Genomic DNA, 27,570 nt, shown 5'->3' with positions numbered 1-27,570 from the left:
AGGAATCTAAACATGATGTGTATCTATTTTTACATATTTGATCTAATACTGTATTTATTTCTTCATTTTTGTCTGAGTTTGAATTATGTGTTTGGTGTGTGTAACTATGTATGTGTGGCTGCCAGATACTTACAATATCTTTCTGAGATCTGAATGAATTTCATTTTTTAGTTCTAACATGGATCCTCTGTGGATGCTGTCACAGTGTCTTTATTATAGGTACCATGTTGATGTTTTATTACAGAGGAAACAACAGTATTTCTGTGTGCACATCTTATAAATCTTATACAATTAATTGTTGTTGGCTTTTTTATTGATTTCCCAGGTGTGGGCGTTGGAGCTGTTGAAAAATCAGGGGAAATAAATCAGTGGAACACTGAGGTGATGTCATGAAACTGGAACATCATACAGTGTACAATCATACATTAGTCCATTCACATGTGTAAGAGAAAAGATCATCTAATTTGGATCATATTTTAGTGTTATTTCAATCACTATATACGGGAGCCATTTTGTCAAAGACAAGTAGAAATGGAGCCATAAAGGTCAAGCTGTCAACTGAGTTTCTGCCTGAGATGATTTCCTGATGTTAAGTAAACTAAAGTGGCAGTGGGGATCACTCTTTATGGACAATTGAGTCAAGTGAGTCGTAAAAGGTAATATATTACACTGGATGTTTGCAACAGCCTTTTTACCTCTCCATTCTATAAAGTCATAAAACACTGCTGACAGGATTTTACTGAAACAGAAAGAATTTTTATTGTGGAAAACCACGTGAATATCAGAACAATTAGGAACACAAATAACTAATGTAGATCGATAGATACACATACAAACCAGACAGGACCACATGATGATGAACATATCTGTAAAAAGGAAATTTCTATTATGTAAACAGAAAAATGCAGAGAACGTCTTAGTTCTTACTTTTTTATTCAACTTCAACTACACGCATATATATATATATATATTTATTTCCAAGTTTGCAGGAGGTAATGAAGTGGAAAGATGAAAGTGAGAGAATACATTATGGTGCAAAATCATTTTCTTGTAAGTTATTTCAAAATTCAAAGGTCCTCCTGTTGGAACAATTATGTTTTTTAGAAAAAAAAGAAGCTTCTTTTACTGCACACCGCATGGCTTTTCGACCACCTCTACTTTCATATGAACAGAAAACCAAGGAGCGTTTTTTTTTCTGCTCCAAGGGCCGACTGGGACAAGGGACAAAGGCTGTCAAGCATTAGTATTCAAATGAATTTTACAGGTGACATACAGTGCACAAAAGGTCGTTGAACAAAGAAATCCTGTTGTGGAGCACAGGAGACTGTGCAACTTCTCTTTCCAACCTATGGCAACTGCCTTTGAAAACTTTCATACTTCACTGACTCTATTTTCAGCTGATGGTAATCATCTGAATCCAACAGCCTGGAACTCATTATATTGGCTTGCAAGCTTAAAGGTAATACATGTTGGATCCTCAAATTCATCTTAAGAGTGTAGAGAAAGAGAGAGGGAAAGAAAGAAAGAAAGAAAGAAAGAGAGAGAGAGAGAGAGAGAGAGAGAGAGAGAGAGAGAGAGAGAGAGAGAGAGAGAGAGAGAAAGAAAGAAAGAAAGAAAGAAAGAAAGAAAGAAAGAAAGAAAGAAAGAAAGAAAGAAAGAAAGAAGCCTCTGTCTACAGGGCTCATTTTATCCAATGTACAACTTAACTCAGTCATCCTAGCAGAAATCCTCTTCCATGGATAGCAGCTGTTACAAATGCAAAAGAGCATGGAGTTATGAAATATGCTTGAGGAAAGGAGCTGTGAGAATCTACAGAACTTAACCGTCATTAGCATTATTGATTAGCTTGCAGTTGCTCAATTCAAATTCGTGTTTAACAGTTTGGAAAATGAATTTTCTTGCTGAAAGTCTCACCTGCCTCTGCCTCCACCTACCAACTGTTAAAGCGGCAGTCGGTAACTTTTTTTTAGTCATATTAGCTTGAACTGTCATGGGATTCTGGAAGTAGAATATTAAATAGGCTGTTTAGGAAAAATAACAAAATCTGTAGCTCCCTCTGAAGCCTGTAATCATGCTTGCAAAAAACTGAGCGCTCCCGGCTGTTTTTAACCAATCAAGTCAGGGTGGAGGAATCCTACCTGTCAATCACAGCTTGTGCACACGCTGCTGAGCGTGAGTCTGCCCGCAGCTTGTGTGCGCTCACACTGGTGTGAACTCACGTGCACAACCTCGTCCACAGAGGGGGAGGGGTTTGGGGGGCGATTCGGAGCTTGTTAGAGGTTGGGGGAGGGACCTGGAAGTTGTATCAGTTCGAATTTTCCGACTTTAGACTCGCAATTTTGAAAACTTGCCGAGCCGACTGCAGCTTTAATCAATTTGATATATCCGTTTTGTTCAACTTGCACAGAAACTGGTTCTAAAGTCTTGCTTGCATCATAGGGTTGATTTTTTTTCCTGTTAAAAGAGCAGCATGTTATTTTCAAAATGTTTAGTTTGTTCATGAATAAATAAATCAGATGTAACGTGTTGATTACTGAGTTTTTAAATGTGCTAGAAGGGGGAACTTGTTACCTTTCAACAAAGCCAAGTTTTTTTTTCCAGCTATTATGCGGCACTACACTAGGACCTCTGGCTGTAGCCTTAGCAAGAATTAGCAAGAAAGACAGAGGAATAGTACAGATATCTGTTTTCTCATAAAACTCTTGGCAACAACACAACTGAGCTTAATTGCAAAATGCAGAAGCATTATTTTATATTTATTGTTTTACAAGTGGAAAATGAGGCAGCTAGATAAACAGAATCTGGTAATGAGGCGATGGAATATCACCACTGTTGCTTTAGGATAATTATGCCTACCTTTAAATTGCTCATTTAACCTTTGGCGAAGATAAGTAAAGCATTATGCACTTTTTGAAAATTTCCCCTAGTGAGATGTTTGCATCAAAATTGTACAACAGCTAATAAGGGCTGAGCATGCTTCCTCTTACAGTGAGCACTTAGCAAATAGCACAAAGAAACAGGACTTCTTATTTTTTTCTGTAAAGATTTTTAACTGATTCTATGTTTGGCTTCTCTCGTCTGTATAAGAGCACTTGATAGCAGATAAGGTAGGCGTTTAAAAAGACTCCTCATTTCTTGGACCGTATTTTTGCAGATTTTGCTTGTGTGTGGTTCTATTTGTGCATTGTTGTGGTAAAGTCAATATAGTACACACCCACAATTTTTACAGCCAAACAATGTCCTCAATAATAATCCACAGGATTCAGACCACAGCTCTCTAATCAGCATTCTTTTCTCAGCTGCACAACACCAAAAGGTTTCAAATCACAGGAAATTGCCTTTCATCCGTCATAATATGACAAATCAAACACTAATTACAATATCTGCCAAATTTAGACCAACAAATCATTTTTCCTGCTCATATTATAATTTTTTGTTTGGCCTACAGGTTTTCCCACTGGCCCCTGAGAGAAATTCATCATTTATGCAAGAGCTGGAGACTAAATATATGGATATAAATTCTGTTGGCAGCATGCCTCTTTGCCTGCCTGGAGCTAAAGAAAGCCTGAGTCATGTTTAAATGTAGACTGTGGGAGATCATAAATCCTTATCTGAACAGCCTTTGACCATTCAGAAACTTTATCCGTACCGATTTCAGACCAGAGCGTGGCGTGGCGGCAGTCTTACGCCGGTTATCAGGCGATGTGTTCTACTTGGCTTTTCACACCGGACAGTCCGCGGTCGCGGTAGTTCCGCTCCAGGCCTGTCTGCATTCCCCATTCATTTAAACGGGACACCGCCGGCCGCCGCCGGCCGCTGCCGTCCAAATTCCGCTCGAGTTCAATTTTCCAAAAGCAGCGCGGGACGGAGGCGTCTCCGCGCCGCTACCGCCCGACTACCGCCGCGTCGGTGTGCAAGGACAGATCTGTTTCCATGTACTTTCACCTCCGCCGGTGAAAATCGCTTCCGTTCCGCCACGCTTTGCCGCCCTGGTCTGAAATGGGCCTTACAACACCTGCATCGACGCTGCCTATGTGTGAGTGGGTTAACACGTGCAAGTCTACTGGCTCAATAATGTTTCTCTCCTCACACTGAACATGCTAAAAAAAACAAAAAAAAAAGGAAAAGCAGAATGAAGCAGGGGGGAAAATATGAAGGAGTTGATGGAAATAAGGCAGAATGAGGTGAGTGATAACTTCATTATAGCTTGACCTCAGCAGCCTGCCTCTACTCTCCCTTTCATTTCACTGCACTGGAGCAGTATTTCCAAAGTGAGAGAGAACACTGGTTACATAAACCAGAGCTTCTTAATCTGTTTCTGGTCTCAGAGACTGGAGTATCTTTTGTCTCATGAACAAGCAAAGAAAAGCGCCAAGCCTAGTTGAGCTCCATTGGCACAAAAAGCAAACCTGTTTACGAGAAAGCTGAGAGTATAAAACGGCTCATTTCTAGCTGAGTGTAGTCCAAGCTGCTGACATGGACCCCCTAATCTGAGTCTGAGGTGTGTGTTTAATCCAAATACAATCAATGCTGTTGTTGGCCATACTATACTTCTAGAGGAGGATAGAATACAACCAGAAAAGATGGCACGTGAAACTATGTTAGCTCGTTTGCATGCAGCAGCAATTCCAATGAAATGTATGACACCAACAGCACAATGAGAAGATATAGAGATGAGAGATTTCTTTTTCTCCATAAACAGCTCCAGTCATTGATGGTCTCAAAACACACATGTATTTTTCTTAAAGTCTCAGTGTTTCTTTTAATTGTACAGTCACAATCACAAAAGAAAGCCTATTATCCATATTGTTATATCTTTACACAAACAATGCATAATTATAATGACAGGAATGATCAATACAAAATTTATTATGAAAGTCAACATTGTCACTTTTGACACATACACACAAACAAACAAAAAGGCCTTACCTGGCCCTGACAGATTTGAACATCTTAAGACTTAAGATTAGACTCATGGGTTTTCTAATATTTTAATTTTTTTGTGGCTAGTTACACAATAAAATGAAATGCAAATATATATTGTTTTTCTTTTGTCAGTTAAAATTGATCATTTCACATGTGAGAGAAGCATCTTTAGTAAGGAGAATGGCTTCATGCAAATGATGCTCTCTTTATGATTGTTCCTCCACTTTCTGCAGTTCTGCTACAGCTATGCTTGTTTGCCAAATGCAAAATAACTCAACTGGACGAATAGCATAAATAAGAGTAAGGTGTAACACTGTAACTCCTCCAACCCGATATCAGTAAACCAGGGGATTAACAGCTCATCCCCATGACACACTCTCACACACACACACACACAAACTCAAAGATGCACATATCCTAATGCTTTACAGGCTACATGATGTTATCAACAAAAAAAACAAGTAAAAAGTGGCTTTGTTGGCTCATAGCAAGATTACTCTCTGTTCAGTCTTTCTACAGAGCCTGCTTCTACTGTAGCAGAGGTCCAGCTGTAATTTTGGATCATACACAGCCAACATGGCCACTGTTCTCACAACAGTCTAGGTAATAATTAGCTCTCTTCTTTCCAATCGTCTTTTCTGTGCACATAATTATATTGGTTATATTTACATCAGAGATAAAAAACACTTTATCACCAGGAAAATACATTTACCTCTGCTTTGCAATAGCACCTCATGTCTCTTAAAGGTAAAACGCTCAAACCTCACATTCTATGGATCCTGATATGGTGCACGTGCATGGCCTTGTCTCGTGCACCAAGGAGTCCATCGCCTCTGAGTTTGAATGGTAGCTCAGATAGTACTCTTGCAACTGAGAATTAAGGTCCTGCTCCTGCTTGTGAGCCTTTTTTCTGCGCTTATGGTTGACTGAGTGCTGCTGCAGCTGCCTCATGGTGTTGGGGTAGCGCCTCCAAGAGACATAAATAACCAGCAGGATCAATGACACAGACAGGAACAGGGCTACACTGCCTGCAATGATTTTATGGAAAGCCATATGTTCAAACTGTAGCTCAGGGATAAATGATGTGGGGGTTTCAGGGGAGATGTGGGATGCAGAGCTTGTGGTTGTGGACTCTGCTGTCTTCCTGTATGTCCCACTTGGACTGACAAGTGAAGTGGTTAGTGTCTGTGAAGGTGACACAGTATGAGTCAGGTCTGTATCGCCAGAGGCACCTGGCCAACTTGTGACGTTCGCACTTTGGTTCGAACTCAATATGATGAGAGTTGTGGTTGAGAACACATTTGATACATCCACACATGTCGAGTAATTCCTCACCACGTCCACCACTCTTTCACCCTGCACAGACTTGGGACTGCTGCAAATCATGCTGATGTCTTTAGGGTCCCTGAAGGTTCTGAGCCATCCCATAAGAGGGCAGATGCTGGGGCTGCAGTCCCAGGCATTACCTGCCAGGCTGATGGTAGTCAGGGAGGTCCATGCTGTTACAGCTTCCACAGGCACACTACTCAGCTTGTTTGATTCCAGGTTAAGTGTTTCTAAGTTTGGCATGCACTGGAAAACAGCTGGGTCCAACATTTGGATTTCATTCCCTGATAGGTCGAGTTTCTGAAGTTTCTGCCAGGTCCATGGCACGCCTTGACTGATGGATCGAATGCGGTTCCACTGCAAATAAAGAGCCTGGAGGTTGGTAAGGCGTGGGAAAATAAAAAAATTAATCCTGGAAAACTGATTGTGTTCCAAATGAAGCTCTTTCAGCTTGAACAGTCCTAAAAATGTTGTGCGAGTGATGCTGCGCAAGCGATTATAACCCAAGTCTAGAAACTCCAAGCCACGGCATTCCAAAAATGTGCGAATGAAGATCTGTTTTAGTCCATTGGATCGAAGGTGGAGATTCTGCAGCTTGCGCAGGCCATAGAAATGACCTGGATGCAGAAATTGCAGCTGATTGTATGATAAATCCAGATTTCTCAGGTTTGGTATGGCACTGAATGTGTTATTGTGGAGATGTGTTATTTTGTTGGAGCTGAGAATCAATTCCTTGAGTCTGCGAACACCGTGGAAGGCTAAAGCATCTATAGCATTGATGGTGTTGTGGTCCAAGTAAAGCCAGATTAGCTGATTGAGATGGGCGAACTGGTACGGCAAAAGAACCAGCAGGTTGTTGTAACGCAGGGACAGACCTTGGCATCCTGTGGTGATGTTCACTGGAATGTCTTGGAAGATGCCAGACTCACAATAAACAATTTTTCCTTCACAGCGACAACTCGCAGGGCACATCTTCTCCCCCCTGCTGAGCAGCAGCAAAACAGCTGCCTGCAGAAGAAGACATGATAGTCTCCAGTCCATCATCACAGAACCTGTTAGGGTGAGAGAGGGGCACAGGCAATCAAAGAAATGACTGGGTTTTTGAAAAGGTTTGCTCAAAGACATTTGGTTAGGCAAAGGTAATATATTTATTCCTCAAAGGGAGATCATATGGTATGTAGCAGCTTGTTGTCTGAGAAGGCAAACCTTCTTCATGAAGAATTGATAACAATCTGAGCTAGCCACATTAAGGTATGGATATGTGAACACATTCACAGATGCACAGAAAATGTTGGAGGCAAAGGCTGTTTTATTTAAATAATTAAATGCAAAGAGGAAAAGCAGCTCTTCTTATTGGTAAGTGTTAGAAATAAGCTTAATTCACTTTAGGAACTATGAAATCCTCCAATTAAAGCTTATCATCTGTCTTCTTTGCAACGAGGAACCTGAATAAACAGAAACTATGCCACTTAATTGTGATTATCATAATGACTTACCCATCGTCACAGAGGGAAGGGGTGATCCTCCGAAGGGGGGGAAATAGATCAAGAGTGCGTTAAACTGCGTTCAATCGCAGTTAAGGCAGCTTCAGAGTCAGTCCGCATACTGAACACTATACTTGCAAAGCAAATCCAAGTTTTCCGCAGCGCCCAAACCCCCGCTGATCTCTGGACGACGCTCACAAATAGGACGCGTTCACACTTGGGTCGCAGTTGGAGCGGCCGCTACATTTCAGTCCGCTGTGTGCGCAATTACCCATTTGAGCGCCGACAGACTGATGCACATCCCTCCACTCCAAGTAGTCTCCCCCCTCTTCTCTCGCTACACGTCTCTCCTATCTCTCTTTACCTCACTCCTTACTCAGCGGCGTGGGCGTCCTCAAGAACATAAGCTTAGAAAATGAGTATTGCAGCCACGTAAACCCTGCCATTAACCCAATTGGCAAATTAATACAGCGTATTTTCATACATTTTGCGTGTTTAGATACGTTTGTGTGTGAACTAAATCCTTATGATAATGTGACTTTCACAGAAATGAGTGTGAAGATTATTTATCACTTTTAAAATGATTTTATTTCTCAGATTCAAACTGTGAACTTGCTTGAATGTAAGGTGACCTGAGGAGTTAGATGGGTTCATGCGCATGTTGATATACGTAACATACATCCTGTTGTTAAAGATGATGATGTTGATGATAATGATTATGATGATGACAGCTGAAAAGAAAATCTTAAAACTACGTGGGTGGCAAGATCCAAATCAACCGTTCATTCATCTGTTACCAGCCATTGTGACATGACAGGAATTAACAGAGTGTTGGATAATTAGGACTTTTCTGCAGCTTCTTGATGGTATAATTATGCTGGCAGCTGAAGCGTGATGTTGACACGTTTTTGTGGACAAACAGTTCACATCTCTTAGTGTCCAAAAGACGCTATGCTATGAGATCAATTAGGCCAAAGAGGCGTCAACATTGGAATAAATGGTATATAAATTAGCATAAATGAAATGCAGTCAAAAGACAACAGAGGGAGGATAGGGATACCTCTCATTATGTGGTCGTTTCATATTCATTGTTCACATTTGGCTCATTCTGCTTTGAACAGACACTCACCAGATTGGGAAAGTGGAAATTTTGGAATGCTCAGTGTTTGGACTGTCTGAGTTGAAAGACGTGGTAACAGCACCCCCTTGTGTCTGAAGAGAAAAATGACCTGTTTTTATGAGCTGATGACACTGATGGACAAATACATGTCCTCGGTAAAGTCAAGGGGGAAGGCATACAGCTCAGTTGTAGTTTTAGGAAATAATGAGCTGACGAATTTGCATCAACATTTGGCTGAGTGGGGTGTTACTTGATCAAACAAGAGTTCCTCTCATGCTCGTGGATTGCATGATGAAAGGTGAATTTACATCTGCTCCAGGAACACCTCAGCAGGAGAGGATCTAAAAGATGTGAAAATGAGCCATTTTGTAGAGCTAATGCCTGGCAGACTTATGGTTGCACACTCTGTAATTGAATGTCAAACAAAATCTTCAAAGGGTAAGCTACCTCACACGTGTCGGAGGAGCTCACATGTCATTCAAGTAATATGAACGCTCGGAGCAGGCAAGCATGTTGTTTTTGAAAATGTTGTGCAGAGATAATGTATAGAGGTTTTTATACCAAAAATTAAACCTGTTTGAGGCGGGGGAGGTGACACAGCATGGACTGTCAGTGATCATGTGTCAGCTCCACAAACAGGTTATCAGCTGGCTATCATGTTGAATATGAAAAATGGAAAGTGACTGCATGTGTTCACCAGCTGCATCTATTAAATTGACAATGTACATTTTTTCTGGATGACAACTACTATTTTTTATCTGATGGCAGGAGACATATCAGTTCTTCAAACTCATCCATTGAGATCAAAATGTCTGTGTATCGTTTTAAAATGAATCTAATGCAGATAAAGTTACAGTAAGCCAATAAGAATGGGAATTTTGAGTCCACATAGCGCCTAGAATATGGAACAACATAAATGGACTTGTCACAAGGCAGGCCTTTAACCTTGTAGCACCCAAGCATATGAATAATCATTGAAAAAAATCATTTTGGCTCTTCTTGCATCTTTTTGGGTGGGAATAAACCAATATTTTTGGAATTTTTGGAATTGGGCTATTTTTGATCATTTTAGGCAATGTTGCATATTTGCAACTGTGGGCTTTCCTGATTAATTTTGTTCACAAACCAAGTCATTCTCTACAGATCGTTTGGCAAAAAAGGTATAGTGAAAGTTCACCAGTAACTGCTGCTACCACAATAAAATGTATATAATAGAGCTTTATTGAACATTCTTAATACAAAGTGCAGAACACAACCATCATAAACTTTCCATTCAACAACAAATCAAACAGATTTCACAGATCTTTGTTGTGAAAAAGTGGAGCACATATAAAATGCAAAACAATGTAATGTAAATAAAAATGTAATGTAAATAAAAAATGTGCACATGAAGCTAATAAATAAATGCAAAAAAATAATCATAATAATACAATTTGGAGACCTGACCTCCCATTACCGCTGTGAAAGCAGACCACACCAAACAAGACCAGAACGAACTAGAACAGACCACCGCAAAGCAGAGTGTAATTCACTGACCCAAGAAAATGATTGCTGTGACAACTGTCGGCACATAAAATGTAATGTAAAAAAATATTACACATGAATGTAAATAATGTATGTAAATTTAAAAAATCAAATAATGTAATGTAAATAAAAATATAAATAAGATATAATGTAAATAAATAATGTAAATAAATAAAAAGCTTGTTGCATATCTGCAACTGTGGGTGCTACAAGGATAATACCAGGCCTGCCTTGTGGCACCGCATAATGTATTATACGAGCAGACAGACAGACTTACTCATCTACTTAGTCATCTTGCACTGGTCTTTCATTTTATTATTCAAACAGTAAAATTGTGGTCAGACCAAATAATTCCAAATCTTCCATGCTTACAGTGTATTTCTATAATGACATTTCATGGTATTGGAAATATTCAAGATGGATGATAATCTTTTCACAATAGTGATCAGCCGCTGTATTGAAAAATAGCATTAATCACCTAGAGCCCGTTTAATCTAATATCCTGTGATACTTACATCAGGGTGAATCAGTACACCATGTGATCCCGATGACGAATTTGCAGTCACAGGGCTGTGGATGCCCCTGTTGTAAAACCACAAGCACGGAGCACAAAAAAGGGCAATTGGTGAAGAGAGATTGATGTGATTCTTTGCACTTTGTGGACCTTCTTCTGGTATTTGTCAATATTTTACAAGGGGGGTGGAAGGTTTACTTAATCTAAGTCATTGCCACAAACATACTTTCATCTCCTTGCTCATGCAAACATGCAACTCTCCATCGGTCAAACTCAGGGGCTTTATTACATTTTTATTTCTACCTGAAGTACAAACAAGGCATGAGCCACTTTACAGCATTTTCATTACAGTCAGCAATCAAATGGAAGAGCATGCAGGATATTACAGAAATGCAAACATTTAGGTGGCTAATACAGCATACTGCAAACTAAAGCACAATTTTGTATGGAGTGATCTCGTACTATGTAACTTAGAGGACATGAAGAACATGGATAATCTATATTTTATGAAATTGTTTTTTAACAGTTGCTGGACTTTTCTGTTTAATCCTTGAGATTGGCACCGGATGTGATGTTTCACCTTTTACATGTAGAAAATGAGCATCTTTGGAAGAATAGTTCTCATAAGAAAACAGCTGATTAGTTTTTTAATGAGAGTATGGTACATTCCATGTGTCATAAACTATGATAACCCCTCTTAAATGTATTCATTTATTTTCAGGTTATTATTGCCTCCAGCCAGACTGAGTGATGCAGGATTAACACTTCTTGGAAGATGCATTAGTGAATGCACTTGTTTTCTAAAAATCAGAAGCACACATGTGGTGGGACAGTGTGCCAACCCTTTCCTCCCCAGGTTACCAATAATTTGATGACGAGGAAAATGTCACACCCTCTCTCCACTAGCTGCATGTATTTTCCCACATTCCCCACATAAGTACAAATAGTTGTTAGAATGTAGCAGTACATCATGCTTTTAGATATTTATATCATCACTTCAAAATGAATTTTGCCTGATGTTATATTAACTGGTCTTTGATAACCCTTCACTGCAGCAGAATCACAGGCAGAGTGTCAAACCTTTTGACAGAGAAAACTTTACCCAGCCTGTCTCGTGTGTTCAGTGCTTTTCTATTCTTATGCATTATGTATGAGGAAATGTACAAATGAAACCTAAAAATCTTCAAAAGAAGAAGTTTTCTATTTGTGATGCAGAGAAAAGATCACTGGAAAGAAATGATCAAATACTGTAGCTGTTTGACTCAGGATTTAAACACAGAAGCGCAATATCAACAGCTGTATAATGAATTACCAACTGATCCTCACAGCCTTCCATAACAGACATATGAATTCTCATGCATGAGTGAGACAGAAAAAGTAGACTACAATATGAACCAAGAGTGTCTTCATCTTCTGCAGAATGGCTCTTGAGAGAAGACTACACACATAACCTTTTGGACAAAGATAATTCAGTCGTGGTTTAATGTTGTTTTCATCACTAGTTAATCTGTGATGTAGCTCCCCTGCTCCTGGGATGTCAGCATGAAAGCTGCACTTCCTCTACATCCTCAAAAGCAAAAAGATTTCCTTGGATTATTCTGCAGAGGCAGAACTTTTAAAAAAAAGAAAAACAGATACATGCAGAGCAAGCCCTAAATTGGGGTGAGATATGGATACATTTTAATAAATCACCTTATATAAGATTATAGTCAATAAACAGCCCACTGGGGTTTCAAAAACTAGGAAGAGGTGCATTGTTTGATTCGCAGAGGCAGCAGGGAACAACAGCGGCAGATGTTTTGGGGCGAGACCTCAGAAATATTTTACCTGCTGTGGGGATATATGTTCTGAAGCTAATTACATATTTACAATTCAGGGTCAGCATATATCAGACCTGCTTCAACCCTGGTTTAAGTTTGTCTTTGCACTAATTATTTTTTTCTACACATACACTTCTAAACTCTGTTTCAGTGGGATTCATTAGGCTGCAATAAAAGCAGGTCCCTCACTTGCTGTATTATTCAAGGCTCAGTCAGTCACAGACAGTCATTAAAGTTTCATAGTAAGCAATGTGGTTTCTGAGTTATTTGCAAAGTGAGGTGAGTGCATATGGTGAGACTGTACCTTTGTGTTTTATGGGCTGGGTTTAGAGCTCTCCTGGGGTTAACTTACTCTTAATTACACCTGAGTGGGTCTTTATCAAGCAGCACAGACTCATGCACACCAGGTCACAAAATCTAAAACACAAGTATATGCAAAGCCAACTCCAAAAAAGCTGGGACACCAAGTGAAATGTGAATAAAAAAGTAGAATGCAATTCTTTGCGAATCTCATAAATCAATATTTCATTGCACATTAAAGCATAGAAAATATATCAAATATTGAAAGTCAGGCATTTCACTATCTCATGAGAAATATCAGCTCATCTTGAATTTGATGGCTGCAACCTTTCTCAAAAAGGTTGGAAGGAGGTCAAGAAAAGGCAAGAAAAGTAAGTAGTACTCTAATGAAACAGCTGGAGGAACAAGTTGCAACTAATTAGGTTAATTGGCAATTAATTGGTCAGTAACATGACTGTGTATAAAAGGAACACCTTAGAGAAGCATAGTCTCTCAAAAGTGAAAACGGACAGACATTTAGCAATCTGCAAATAACTGCATCTCGAAATAGGGAAGTAATTTCAGGATGATGTCCCTAAACATAAAAGTGTGAAGACTTTGAATATTCCATCAGCTACGGTATCTAATGACGTCAAAAGTTTCAGAGAATCTGGAGACACATCCGTGCAAAAGGGGCTTGGCTGAAAATCAATATTGGATGCTGGTGATCTTCAGGCAGCACTGCTTTAAAAACAGATATGATTCTGTCATGGAAATCACTGCGTGGGGTCAGAAACACTTCCAGAAATCATTGTCTACGAACACAGTTCACTGTGCACTCTACAACTGCAGGTTAAAACTTTATGATGCAAAAATGATAAGCTATATGTGAACTTGATCAAGGAATGTCCATAAATCTTCTCTGGGCTCCTTCTCAAAGCTCACTTCATGGACTGAGACAAAGTGGAAAAACATTTCCATAGTAAGACAAGATGAGAAAATATTTCTGATGAAACAGTGTCATTTCTCACTTTCAACATTTGATATGTTTCCTATGTTCTGTTGTGAGTAAAATATTGGTTTATGAGATCGGCAAAACATGACTTTCTGTTTTTTTATCCATACATTACACAACATATCAATTTTTTTTAAGCTGGGGTAGATTTCATCTGTAAGATTTTTAAAAAGATAACATTCAAGTAAACTTGACTAAAAGAAAGTGAAGTATTACTTTTCCTTTCGATATTAAAAGTGAATCCCAAACATAATGTGAGACTCAGTTATTGATCCATGCATTCCTATATTGCCTGCACAGCACATACGAGATAGCCAGAGAACCAGATTAAATGGGAAAAGTGGGTCACATCAGATATGTTCGACAACATTTATAAGAATTGATGCTCTAACCACAGGGAATTCAAAGGACCTTATCATGGAATGATTGCACCACAGTGACTTGCTCTGATTTATAGAGTGACAGTACAACAGAGTTTTTTCTCCCCTTGAGAATCTCTTGTCCCTTTAGCTATTTACTAAAATGACCATTACTTTGACCTTTTTGTGGATGGCTAACACAATCCAAATTATGACTGATGAGACTGACTAACCAATTGCTTTCCAGCATAGTCTTGCATTTTGATTTTTAGTTTTTAATAGCACAAAATATCGGCTGGTCAAACACTGTGCCTTGCTCAATGGCCGGTCAGAAACAAAAGAGAGAGACCGTGTGGAAATATGCCATCGCTTAATTCAATGTCCATGTGATATAGATTGTTAAAAGTTTCGTATTTTCCTTTTGTTTTCCCGATGATACTGTATCATCGGGATTAATGGATGACAGAGTCTTGTCATAAGTAAAATAGAAATAAAGTTTATTTTCATCAAAAATATTACAAATTTGAGAAAGTGCTGCTAAATGTCAAAATGTGTCACATTTCAGTTTAACAAAACATCCCAGAGTGAAGGTTTGCAAACATCATCAGACCTTCTAATGGCACAGATGAGTGTAGGATGTTACATTTAGAGCTTTGTAATGTCATGCATGCAGTCACCTTGATGTGTGAGTTAGCAAGAGTGATTGGGACAGTGTGTAAGAGAGAGATGTGTGTGTGTGTGTGTGTGTGTGTGTGTGTGTGTGCAGTTTCCTGCCCTGCCCTTCAACCCCAGTTAGCTGATTGATCTGACAATGGAAATTAAATCAGTGATTGCAGATGAAGTGATGGATGCATCCATTTTATTCTTGTTTCTAGCAATTTCTTTGTCACAAGCTATCTGTGATTTGAGTTAAAATGTTCATTAATGTCCATTACTGGTAATTACACTATTCATTAAATGCAGGAGCAGAGGGACCCATTAGAAATGATTACTTTGACCCTGTCTCAAAAACCCATTATGAAGCCTTTATAGTACCCTATGTTTACGCATGATACATTTCAGTCAATATGTAACAGCAGTGACAAAATGCTAAATAAAACTGCACACCTGGCAATTCATCTACCCATACAGGCTGAACTTTGGTTAAAAAATTCTGAATTTTTTTTTTTGTCTAAATTCAAAACAAAATTATATCGCAAATTGATTAAATCCGTTAGATTAGGACATTTTTACAGCTTCTCGAGGCCAAAATCTGTATTTTTTATAAGCCTGTAGAAGCCAGTGTCAGTTGTGATTCACAAACCAAATCATAACAATCTAATCTGTCAATTACAGCCTCACTCTTTAAAGAACTAAATAAGAACCATGTTAAATCTGAGATTTTATCAATAATTCAAGAGATACAGACTGAAATTAACTTCTTGAGACTTATTACTGTCAGAGTAAATCATTACCAATTTTTTTGTTTAGTTTATTTTTAGGCTATGTGTATTCTACAGTCCATGTATTTCAGATAATTTGATTTTTAATCATCAATATTGATCTTCATATAAATATATAAAAATGTTGTAATCAGCTTCATTCACAAGTAAAACAATGAACTTGACAAAAATAAACTCATTCTGTTAGATTTACAGACTGGCATGAATGATCTTACAGCAGGTTATGATAGAGCTCTAGCAATATTTGACATAAGAATTCTTAATTATGACACCCCCCTTTCCTGTGGGCCTGCTATTAAAATTAGGGGCATGGACGTTGTAGACTTAATTCGACCTAATAATCATCAGGTCCTTTTAACTTTCTAGTTTTGTGGTATTCAAGTCAACAGTGAAACTTAATCCATAAGAATGTGAGACCACTGGCTGTTCAGAGGCGTTATTTTGGCAGTACAGCTTCACAAAAATCCAAATGCAGAGCAAAGTGTTCCCATTCCTCGGATTTCATTTATATGCAAGCTGTGCTCGTGAGAACAATGAGGACCAGTTAAATGCAGGCTGCGGAGTGTCACTTTCACCAGGAGAGGGCCTCTCAAGTCCTCAAACTGAGCATCTGTGAGCTCAGTCCTCTTATTATATACCAGGATCATTCCTGTAGCTATACAACTGATTTATTCTTGATGCCACTGTTGATCCTCATCAGCCCGCACCTTCTCTCTCCAAACCTGAAGGAGGATACCACCAACTTGACGGCTTTGGATCGCACTTCTCCTGTTTTCAGACTGCTTTACTTAAATGGTTCCCGGTGTCTTCTCTGACACTTAGAATCAACAATTGGCGACTCGAGGTTAGGGATGTATTGCATAGCCTCCCACAACACGCGCTTAAGAGTATCATTATCATGAGGCTATAGCTTGAGAGCTTCCGTCCTTGTGCCTTGTAACACGGCAGTCACATATATGCATTATCAAGCTGATGTTTTGCAGTAATGTATCGAACTGCCGGCAGAGGTTAATGCACACCTTGTGGAACTACTGCCATCTCCGACAGGTGTTCGACTGTGAGCAGAACGGATCCGACTACGGCGCAAAGTGCGTGCGTTTCCCGTGCAGACAGGCGTCCTGGTTGAGTGTGCAACTATTTGGGCAAAACGCCGAGTGCGTATAACATGTGGAGCTGGATCGGATGCAACAGAGAGCCGTGAACATGAGGAAAAGCAGACACCGCACCAATATGGGTATGTTTTTATTCTAAGGGTAATATTTCGGCGGCTGGTGTTTTTGCCGTTTGTCCAAGTACAGTTCAGTTAAAGCTGGCGTTGCTGGGGTCTCTTACCCGACCCGCGTTTTATGAATGACGACTGCAGGCTGGGGAATCTGAGGGAGGCTTTTTTTCAACAACCAATTGACAAATGATAGGCTACTTGATTCATGTGGTTATTGATTCCCCTACAAATATCTAAAGAGCCGCACTTTACTGAGTGTGTGCAGATTAGCCAAGAAAACTTGGATGCAAATGCAAACAATCCTTGTCTGTTTATGCCTTAGAGTATCATATGTGTTTGGTTCCACAAAACAAATAAATAAATAAATAAAAAAGTCTGGTCTATTATCATGTTTAGTAAATGTTCATGCTCTTACATCTATCACTTTTCTGTGTCTCCAGGATTTTCTGTGCTTTTCAGATGGCTTGTATTCACAGTGGTGGTACCCACCTGGCTTCTTGCTGCTCCAAGCGGCATCCGGGAGCGTCCCTGTCCCCAGAGCTGTAGATGTGATGGGAAAATAATATACTGTGAATCCAATGCCTTTCGTGACGTGCCAAACAATGTGTCTGTAAGCACCCAGGGGCTGTCTCTTCGTTACAACAGCCTGGTAAACCTCAGAGCTCACCAGTTTGCAGACCTGAGTCAACTGGTGTGGCTCTACCTCGACCATAATTACATCAATGCCGTGGACGGCCAAGCATTCCATGGGATAAAGAGGCTCAAAGAGATGATTCTCAGCTCAAATAAGATCACACAGCTAAAAAACAATACGTTCCATGATGTCCCAAATTTACGCAATCTCGACCTGTCTTACAATAAATTGCAGGTCCTTCAGCCGAATCAGTTCTTGGGTCTACGGAAGCTGCTTAGTTTACACTTGAGGTCAAACTCCTTAAAAACTATTCCCATGCGTGTTTTCCTTGACTGTCGTAACCTGGAATTTCTTGATATCGGCTACAACAGGCTGAGGAGCCTCACACGTAATGCCTTTGCAGGACTTCTGAAGCTCATCGAGCTCCATTTGGAGCACAATCAGTTTTCAAAGATAAACTTTGCTCATTTCCCACGCCTGACTAACCTAAGGGCGCTCTATCTGCAGTGGAACCGAATCAAAGTGTTAACCCAGGGCCTGCCATGGATGTGGACTTCCTTGCAAAAGTTGGACCTCTCTGGAAATGAGCTAGAAGTGTTGGATCCAAGCACATTTCAGTGCCTGCCCAATCTCCAGACTTTAAACCTGGACTCCAACAAACTCAGCAATGTATCTCAGCAGACAGTGGAGACTTGGATCTCCCTCACCACCATCAGTTTGGCTGGTAATTTGTGGCACTGTAACCCCAACATATGCCCTCTAATGTCCTGGCTCAAAGCCTTCAAGGGTAACAAGGAGACTACTATGATTTGTGCCACCCCAAAGGAGGCACAAGGAGAAAAAGTAACAGATGTGGTTGAAACTTACAACATCTGCACAGCAACGCCTACCCCTATCCCCACAACGACATTGCCCGTCACATTTGCATTTCAGCCTGAACTGCCCACTATTCCCACACAGTCTGTGGTGAATGATAAGCCGACCTGGAATTGGACAGCCTCTCCAACCCCTTTTGAGGCCTCCCCCACTATTCCCATGCCAGACACTGAGTATGTGTCCTTCCACAAGATCATAGCTGGTAGCGTGGCCCTCTTCTTGTCGGTGGCTATAATCCTGCTGGTTATCTATGTCTCATGGAAGCGCTATCCCAGCAGTCTTAAACAACTTCAGGAGCGCTCAGCAGTCAAAAAGCGCCAGAAAAAGGCACGGGAGACTGAGCGCTCCTTTAATTCACCATTGCAAGAGTACTATGTGGACTACAAGCCTTCACACTCAGAGACTATGGATGTGCTGGTTAATGGGACAGGACCTTACACATACACCATCTCAGGCTCCAGGGAATGCGAGGTATGACTGTTGCCCTCCAAAAATCCATTTCCACTGCGAGGCGTGAGAGGTAAATTTTCTAACACTCTGCGGGGAAAAATACTTTTTTTCTCCTCTGCTCTAGTCTGTGTTGGGATAAGGAAACAAAGGTCAGTGCATGGTGACTTGTTTTGTAATATGCTGGTTTGTTCAGTTCCATATGTCTACCCAGCGGCTGCTTTAAATCATGCAGTGATATTGCTAAAATATAATTCTCATTAGCTGAAACTGCAGTGGCAGCTCCTCTTTCTAGGTACCTTGCATACAATAAAATGCATTACACACAAAGCAGGCACATCTTTCATTACGTACATGAAAGGGCCCCTTGATTAATCTGTGTATTATCAGCCAGCCTGTTATTTATTCGCAAATGGCTTGAGCTGAATGAAAACAAAATATTCTATCAAGTCACTGTGCAGGTGGTCCTCTCCTATCCTGTGTGTTTGCTACAACAACTCTAGTAACAAACACACAAGTTATGTTAGTGTTGATATTTGTTTTCCACTGCATGAAATATGTCTTAACAATCCCACCAACTGATGATCATAACTTTCATTCATTTTATCTGCCTGTAGGAATTGTGTATTTAGCATTTTCCTCATTAGTTTAGTTCAAAAGGTTCAAACAGTCACTGCAGGCTGGAGAACAGGGCCTGTAGCCAAATAAAAGATAAATTATCCATTTGGGCTCAATTTCTGCCTGACTCTGGTGCTACTGCAGGAAGAAACTGCATTATGCTACTTTTGTTTAATCTCAAAAATAGGAAAAAACTCTTTAAACTTACAAGTGAATGTTTTGTCTGAAAAGTTTCAAATTGGAATTCTCATCCCAAAGTCAGTGTAAAGACAGAAAGGCTTGACACAAGGGCTAATCAATTTGCTCATGCTTAATTAGGCACTATTTTTGCCAGTGTACCCCCAAATGCTCTGCATCTGTCTTCAGTTTTTTTCATTTGGCACTGTGGTTAAGTGTGATTAACAGGACATGTTGTGCTGGGAAAGATGTAGTGTCACTGGAATCTTTTGTATTACTAGCCAGACGTGCTGTGGAGTGCAGGAGACATCTTTCTTCTCCATTGTATCTGTCAGTGCAGCTAAGAGACTAAGTTTTATCTCTCACTGCCACACAGCTCATTTGCCTTATTCCACATGGAGACTATACATCATTTTAGAATAATATAATATTATTAATATTAAGAGATATATTATTAAGTCAGTGGCTTCTACTGTAGGACCACTTACGTTCTTATTGTGTCTTTTACTGTAGTCACTGGAGAGGCTGGCATAAATGTGTTTCATGTTTACAGTAATGTCACCTACTACGAGGTACATGGGCAGCTAAATCGTCTCTTTGTCAGATTATCTGTGGCAGAGCATTTCTCAAGCACAAGAGGAGCTTGAGGTGAGATGGTCGGTTTATCAATCTTGTAGTTTTCACGTGAGAATGTGGCATGGGAGCATTAAATGGCAGACGTAGTGGGGCTTCTGCTAGCCATAATAACTAATAACCCATCAGAGGGAAGGAGCCGAGACGTCCCTCTGCTTTGTTATTCCTTGACCTCTACAGCTCAAGGAAGCAGCTGTGTAATAACACTTTTAAAACATATTACTATTCAATCCAAGCTTATGTCAAGTTTATTTGTCATGTAAGTTGCTGTATGACAGCTTTTATGGCCCAGTTTGTAACAGAAAGTGAAGACTGACGACACAGTTTATAAAAATAATTTTTCAATTTTCTTGAAACATATGTTGACTTGATTTATGTGAGATGAAGTGTATAAGCAAGAACGGTGACCTCACTGTGGCCCTCACCAGGCATGCCTCTAATCGCCTTTTTTCCAGTGTAGGTTGCAGTACAAGAAGCAATGTAGCAGTCTCTACTGACGTGTAAGAAATCTTTTCAATTTGCAATGATTGGCACACAGTGATGAGTGTCAAGAAAGATGAAAGTGGAACAGATGCTTTATCCAAAACGGCTGCTTCAGGGCTAAAACCCTCTTTCAGGGGTTATATGGTAAATGTTGGAATGTCATGCACCTCATGCACATTATTTTAGCTTTCCCAGATAGCAAGCACTTAAGCTATTACTTGCATTTTCAATTAGGAGAAAGAGCTTTGTAATTGAAGCCTGTTATCTTGTGCACATGCCCAGACCAACAGACGTGGAGTTAATTTGTTTCTATAGATTTCCTCCAGCACAGCTCAGCAGGTTGGTTTCGACTCGGCAAACTGAACTCACAGGGTGTGAATTTTGATGAACACTTTGAACTGTGTGCTTACATGGTCTTTCTGTGGCACATTATTAAAAAAAATGTGTGTGTGGAGGAGGTGGGGTAACTATTACCCCTGGATGCCATCCACTTCTGTGCTCACAGAGCAGCTGCTGTGGTTGCTGTCCACCCACAGTTCATTCTCTGCAAAGTCAGTTCAGAAAATATTAAGATGAAAATCCCACCACCTCAACCAGAGGCGATCCATGTACTTGAACAGAATGTGCAAGCCTTAATAAGGTGAGGAGATCCTGCTCACTGATAATTAAAAGGGGTTTTGTGATGACATGAGTAGAAAGTTGTGAGACTGCTGTATACTTCTAACCATCACTAATAATAAGTTTTAAACTTAGCATATTCTCAAGCTGGTAGGGTGAGAAGCATTTGTTTTTTTGTCACTTGAGACCAGGATGAGACTTATTCATAAAGCTTTCATTTTACCTTGCATTTCTCTCCCTCGTGGTTATTTTAAAAGCAAATGGTGCTATGGATCAAATCAGTTTGCTTCTGACAGACCCTGTATGCAGTTTGTGGGCTCAATTTATTCAGCAAACATTTGTTGAATTTGCAGGCAGTATAATATGATCCCTGCTTTCAAAATGCCCAAAATAAGAAAGCTGATGGATGATCAAACTACACTGTCTCTCTTTGCCAGAATGGCGGCTTGTGCTTCATCTGTGCGTAAATGCACAGAAGGCAGGCTTCCATCAATTGATGAAAATTTTAACTGCTTGAAATATTTTTTTGCCAAATTAAGGCTTGCCCCATCGGTAAAAAAAAAACCCTGCAAGACAAGGATGTCATTTCTTTGCACAAATTCTGGTGGACAGCATACACTGATGTAACAAATTCATGACAATACAAGAGAAAATACAGTCGTGAAAAACAATATGCATACAGAATGAGAAATGATTTTTTTTTCTTTTTCTTGATTATACCTGTATTCACTGCAATTAATTCTCATTTTGTCTGGTTGTCTTCTTGTTTAGTGGAATCGAAAATTACTGTAACTGCAAGACTGGGTGGCAATGATCCATGGATCAGCAGAACTAGACTACTTAGCTTTTATCATACCTGATGATTTAGTGAAAAATTGCCTCTGGTCAGCTCCATTCAAACCCAACTGCAGCTAAATGCAGGATGAAATACCCTAATAAAGTGAATTGGCTGTAATGGCTTTTACACAATATAATTTTTAATGCTGTGTATTAGATGGCATTCCGCAGTGGTAACTTATTGAAATAAATATAGGTAAATATAGAAATGGACAGCATACATATTAAACTGGCTGGAGGTGATGTATATAGTTATGAACATCTGTGAGCGATTACATTTTTTATGTTTTTAGAAAATGTTCAACTTCTAGGGAGCCTGAGCCACACCTTGATATAAACCTTACCCCTAACCCTAACCAGGACCTCCAGATTAATATTTTACTTTTTTAGGACCAGGCTTTTGTCCCCATAGTTCTACTGGCTCCAACAATGTAAACACACACTTGACCCTGACCACAAAGCCACAACTTAGTCCTTAAAGTCCCTCTAAATGTGTGGGGACCAGATTTAAGGCCCTATTAAACTCTTGGATCCCATACATATCGAGGGATCCCAGTTTGTTTTTTGACCCCACAAATACAGAAATGCAAGAACACACACTTTTAACTTTCCAGGTTGACTTCCTGACAGACACCGTTAAAATACTGCCACCACAGTCCAGATAAGAATCTTCTCCTCCAAAGCGGGTCTGAGCTGATCAAATGATGACGCGCTCATTCATATCACCTTCACCGTTATATTGTTGTTCTCAAAGCACTTAGCTTTACATGTAAAAGTAGACTTTTTATGCCCTGGCTCTTTCCTCTCAAACCGTATGCTGGCCACACTTGGGAAAGTGTATTGCTTTAAAACATAAAACAAAGAAACTGAAACAAAGGTACAGTAGCCTTTTGACATTTAAATATCTTCTATAAATGCAATATTATCCTTTAAACAAAGTTCTTTGTAGTAGGGATGAATATCTACAAACGGCCTCATTAGTTTCTGGTTGATCGCTGACTGCCTAGTAACCTTACAGTCAAAACAAATTGATCCATGTGCTGTTAATTCATTCAGCTCACACAACTCTTACTTTGAGACCCTGCAATGCTAGTGTTTAAGTGTACTGTACATGTTGAAATATTGAAACACACATAGCTGCACAGATATAGCAGACACCAACGCACTACAGTCAGGGCTGAGAATTCAAGCTGAGTTAAAATGTTCCAGTGGGATTCATTTACACAAATGCACATAATCAGACCGCAGACCTATCTTTGGTTAAGCACCTCTCTGGCTGCTGTATGCGTGGGGTGAGATCTCCTCCAAATAAATGTACTCAGCAATGTGTATGATTCAGACTTCTGACAGATGTTCATCTTGGGGGCGTGATGTCTGTTCTTATGAGGAGGTGGAATATGTTAAAACAACAACCATAAAAAGACTTAACAGCAAGAAGAGGCAACAAGAGATCTGTGTAATGGTAGCTTGTAGTCTAACATGGACTGTTAAAATGAATGACAATTCTTTTCTTACATAATAATTCATCTTGGCATCTCTTCTTCATCCAATTGATGTTTTCATGATTTTATTATTCTCATTATGATGTGCTAATAGCACATGCCACAGCCAGTTAATGGCTTAATCTGGCTCAGGCAGAAAATATGATGTTGTTCCTCCATGCTTGAGCACAGACAATATTGAATTTCACTCGATGTTAGATATACTTATTTACAGAACACATGTGATGAACTGATGTTTTTTCTCTGATCACTGATGGTTACAGATTCTTGAATAGCCAGATAAGAGGTAGATGACTTAGGACGCATTGGACTGCTAAGGAAAAAACAATGAAAGTCGTGGCTTAATTGACCTCCAAACCTCACTTTCAAATTGAGGTCATCATTGATTGACAACATCATTAACTCCAATATGCACTTGATGTTACATGATAATGTTGTCCTTCACTTAAACTCAAGATCATATGAGCTACATGAGGTACACTTTAGAACTATACTGTAGACTAAAATGTAACAAAGTACTGGACACAAATAAACACAAATTTAATTTGGAAGAAAATGAAAAGAGCATTAAGACAAATTGGTCCTATTTCATGCTTTTCTGTCATACAATTTCTACTGGTCTTTCACTTTTGCAGCCCCCACACAAACCATAATGAATGCCCAATGTAATATTAAACTCCTCTTCTGTTTTGTTTCAAGGCCATTCTATTATTATGTTGTGGATCAACTGGTAACTTTTTTGAAGGATGTATGAGGTTTTCATGGAAATCTCTTGGAGGTGAAAATGTCACATTTCAATGGTAGAGGAAGAACTAACATACTTGAGTATAAGTAAAAAACGTCAAATGGCTGTAGATATGGTGTGGGGCTGGAAACCAAAGTCATGAACTGCAGTATCTCAGCTCCTGGGCACTTTAGGTCAGTTTTAGGCCCGGGAATCTGCATAACACGAGTTAAAAGTCAGAATCACATAATTTTAGGGTTCACGAATTTCTCTAGTGTTGCTTTAAGTAAATGTAAGTTTTAATTGTCACAAAACCTAAATAATAAAAAATATAAGTGCTTCATACAGAAAATATCCTTATATAACATTAATAACATTAATTATTAATTAACGTTAATCAATTATTGCTACTGTTGCATATTCTTTTTCCTAAGTTTGGTTTTTCCTTAGTCTTACCTGTGGTGATACACAATGGTCAGAGTGCATTGTGAATTTGTACAACTAGCCACTTTTGCAGCAACCAGTTCTACCGGGATTCTGCTGTTAAGAAGATACGATAAAGCAAGTAACTGTCTGATTCAGTAACCAGAAAATCATCATTATATTTGCTCAAACTGCTATGACATTTTGAAGATTTGAGGTGTTTCTAGATTGGTTAGTCTGAACAGCTGTCAGTTTCACTCTCAGGGATTATGACTCACTCTCCAAACCGAAAGTGGTCTGATTGCTGTGCACTGCAGGTAAGACACTAACTGCTTATGCATTCTTCACAAAACCCAACTACAAAAAAGAATATTCCTTAAATATAAGGTTTTCAATTCAGATGGAACTTACTATTATTATTTTGGATTAATATGCCTTTTTTATCTTCCTCATTTTAGACTGTTCTATAGAAATCCTGAAAATTATTTTGAAAATGCCATCCACTCATTATCTACACCCGCTTAATCAATTCAGGGCCTTGGGGGGTTTGGAGTCTATCATAGCTGCCATCAGACAAAAAGCGGGGTACAGTCCATCACCAGTCCATCGCAGAGACAAACACAGAGACAAACAACTATGCACACCCAAACTGAATTACCAATTAACCTAACATGCATGTTTTTGGACTGTAGGAGGAAGAAGTAACTGGAAAGTGTACCCATACATTCACAGGGAGAACATGCAAATGCCACACAATTAACATGAAACATTAAAATTGTGGCCATGAAGTATACATCATGAATTCAGAGCTCAAAAATCTTAAACTTTTAAGCTAACTTTTAGCCAAAGATGAATCGGTGGAAATAAAAAGTCTAAATCTATATATTACCATGTAATAAAAAAGAATAGACGTGAAAAGTGTAAGGAAGGAAATTACTCAAGATACATGCCACAAACTGTATTTGAGTGGAGTATTTTAGTAAATGCACTTACTGACATTGTACTACTTGAGAGCATAACAATTGAAATAAGCCAGGAGTGTGGAGTTCAGTTCCTGTGTGGACCATTGTTCTGTTCACTTATTATTTAGATTTCTTTTCCTTGTATTAGTTACGTTGGCTTCAGTTAAACATTATGACCAGAATATTACTTAATAAAGGCAGGAGATGTTTGTATTGCTGGTTATGATAATAACTACTTGGTGAAGGTTAGGGAATAATGGAAGTCAGCATAAAAAAGAAAAATGTGGATTTTGAAAAATGTTTCCTTTTTTTCAGTTTTTTCTTCACTTACATTTCAATCAAACCTATGACCTTAAGCTACTGTAGGTTTTTACACTTTTACAATTTTTGGTTTCCTTGCAACCTCACAATCACATGACTGGACAAGCATCCTTCATGAAGTACGCTTATTAGGCGGTATTTTATAAATACAGGCTTGAAATACAGAATCTCGAACATCCAGATCAGAGGAACAGTTTAATTCTTTTAAATTATGTAGAATCCTGTTTGTCAGAGGGTCAAATGTAAACACACACTGACTGAAATACTGCTCTATGGACAGGTGTGGCAATGACAGTTTTATTTACATCTCCCATTTCATTACATGAAAACTAAATGTGCTCTAAAGTCATAAAAAGTAGCATAGTCAATACAAGAGCTTGATAAGTTACAGCAAAGGTAAAATAAAGAATATCATTCAATTATGCATACACCCAATCTACATCAAATGTTAACACAACAGTACCCCAAAAACACAAACAGTATGAGCATGCATAGCTTTATAAGAAATTACAGTGCACCTACAGTGCACTCCAAAAGATGCAGTGACAATGAAGACCTGTGAGAGGAGAACAGTTTTATTTTTGGCTTTAGATTTCTGACACAGTTATGACAGACCTCAGGTCAGCAGATAGATTAATCCAGCGAATAGGCCCACAGTAACTGCAGGACCCCTCAGCAGACTTGGAGAAAGATTGAAGAAGCACACACTATCTTTAAAAAGCAAGTAGCAGTGTGATGACATGGGCATGCATAGCTCCGAAGGGTCTGTACAAATTTGACTGAATGACACTTAGCAGTTCACATGGGAAATGACGCAGAACGTACTTACAGAGCAACCAAAGATGGAAAAGCATTACAAAAGAAGAGAGAGGAAGAGAAAATAAAAATCAATGACATTCATGCGTTCAAGATAGTCATTGCCTGCAAAGGATTCTGGACAATGTGAATCTTGATAATTCATTCTAGACATTTTGAAGATGAATTAGTTCTGTTTCCTTTGAGGCTTTACATAAAAAAAAGATCTGCTATTCCCAACACTTCCTCATATATGTGTATGAATATCTTCAAACGGCTAAAATAAAATAAATTTAAACACTACTTTATTGATCCCAAAAGGGAAATTAGATCAATTTAAAACTGTCAGTGTACATATGGACAATTATGCATTGTAAATAGACACTGCAGCAAATGGGAATTTCAATAATTAGGGTGTGTTTGATATTTCTTCAGTCTCAGTCTTGTTGGGGTACATCAGTACTGCCCGTAGAGTTTAATTCAAGTGTT

General features: G+C 39.2%; 2 protein-coding genes across 2 annotated transcripts in view; one reads left to right on the top strand and one right to left on the bottom strand.

The window, feature by feature from the left end:
• Window positions 1–4,779: 4,779 nt before the first annotated feature.
• Window positions 4,780–8,037, bottom strand: lrrtm4l2 (leucine rich repeat transmembrane neuronal 4 like 2). The gene is made up of 2 exons (XM_075469098.1): window positions 7,749–8,037; window positions 4,780–7,304 (listed from the first exon to the last, which is right to left on the bottom strand). The coding sequence occupies exons 1-2, from the start codon at window positions 7,750–7,752 to the stop codon at window positions 5,683–5,685; spliced, it is 1,626 nt and encodes a 541-aa protein (XP_075325213.1). The 5' UTR covers window positions 7,753–8,037; the 3' UTR covers window positions 4,780–5,682.
• Window positions 8,038–16,412: 8,375 nt separating this feature from the next.
• Window positions 16,413–27,570, top strand: part of LOC142382971 (leucine-rich repeat transmembrane neuronal protein 4) — a 59,958-nt gene continuing 48,800 nt past the window's right edge. Inside the window, exons 1-2 of the mRNA XM_075469097.1 lie at window positions 16,413–17,043; window positions 17,472–19,061. Of these exons, the coding sequence (XP_075325212.1) occupies window positions 16,992–17,043; window positions 17,472–19,018 (1,599 nt within the window). The 5' untranslated portion in view covers window positions 16,413–16,991 and the 3' untranslated portion in view covers window positions 19,019–19,061. The remainder of the gene's footprint in view (window positions 17,044–17,471; window positions 19,062–27,570) is intronic.

The sequence above is a fragment of the Odontesthes bonariensis genome, chromosome 6, assembly GCF_027942865.1.
Source record: "Odontesthes bonariensis isolate fOdoBon6 chromosome 6, fOdoBon6.hap1, whole genome shotgun sequence".
In the NCBI taxonomy this organism is placed as follows: Eukaryota; Metazoa; Chordata; class Actinopteri; order Atheriniformes; family Atherinopsidae; genus Odontesthes; species Odontesthes bonariensis.
The sequence above is the reverse complement of the archived record's forward strand: the minus strand, read 5'-3'. Positions and strand labels throughout refer to the sequence as shown.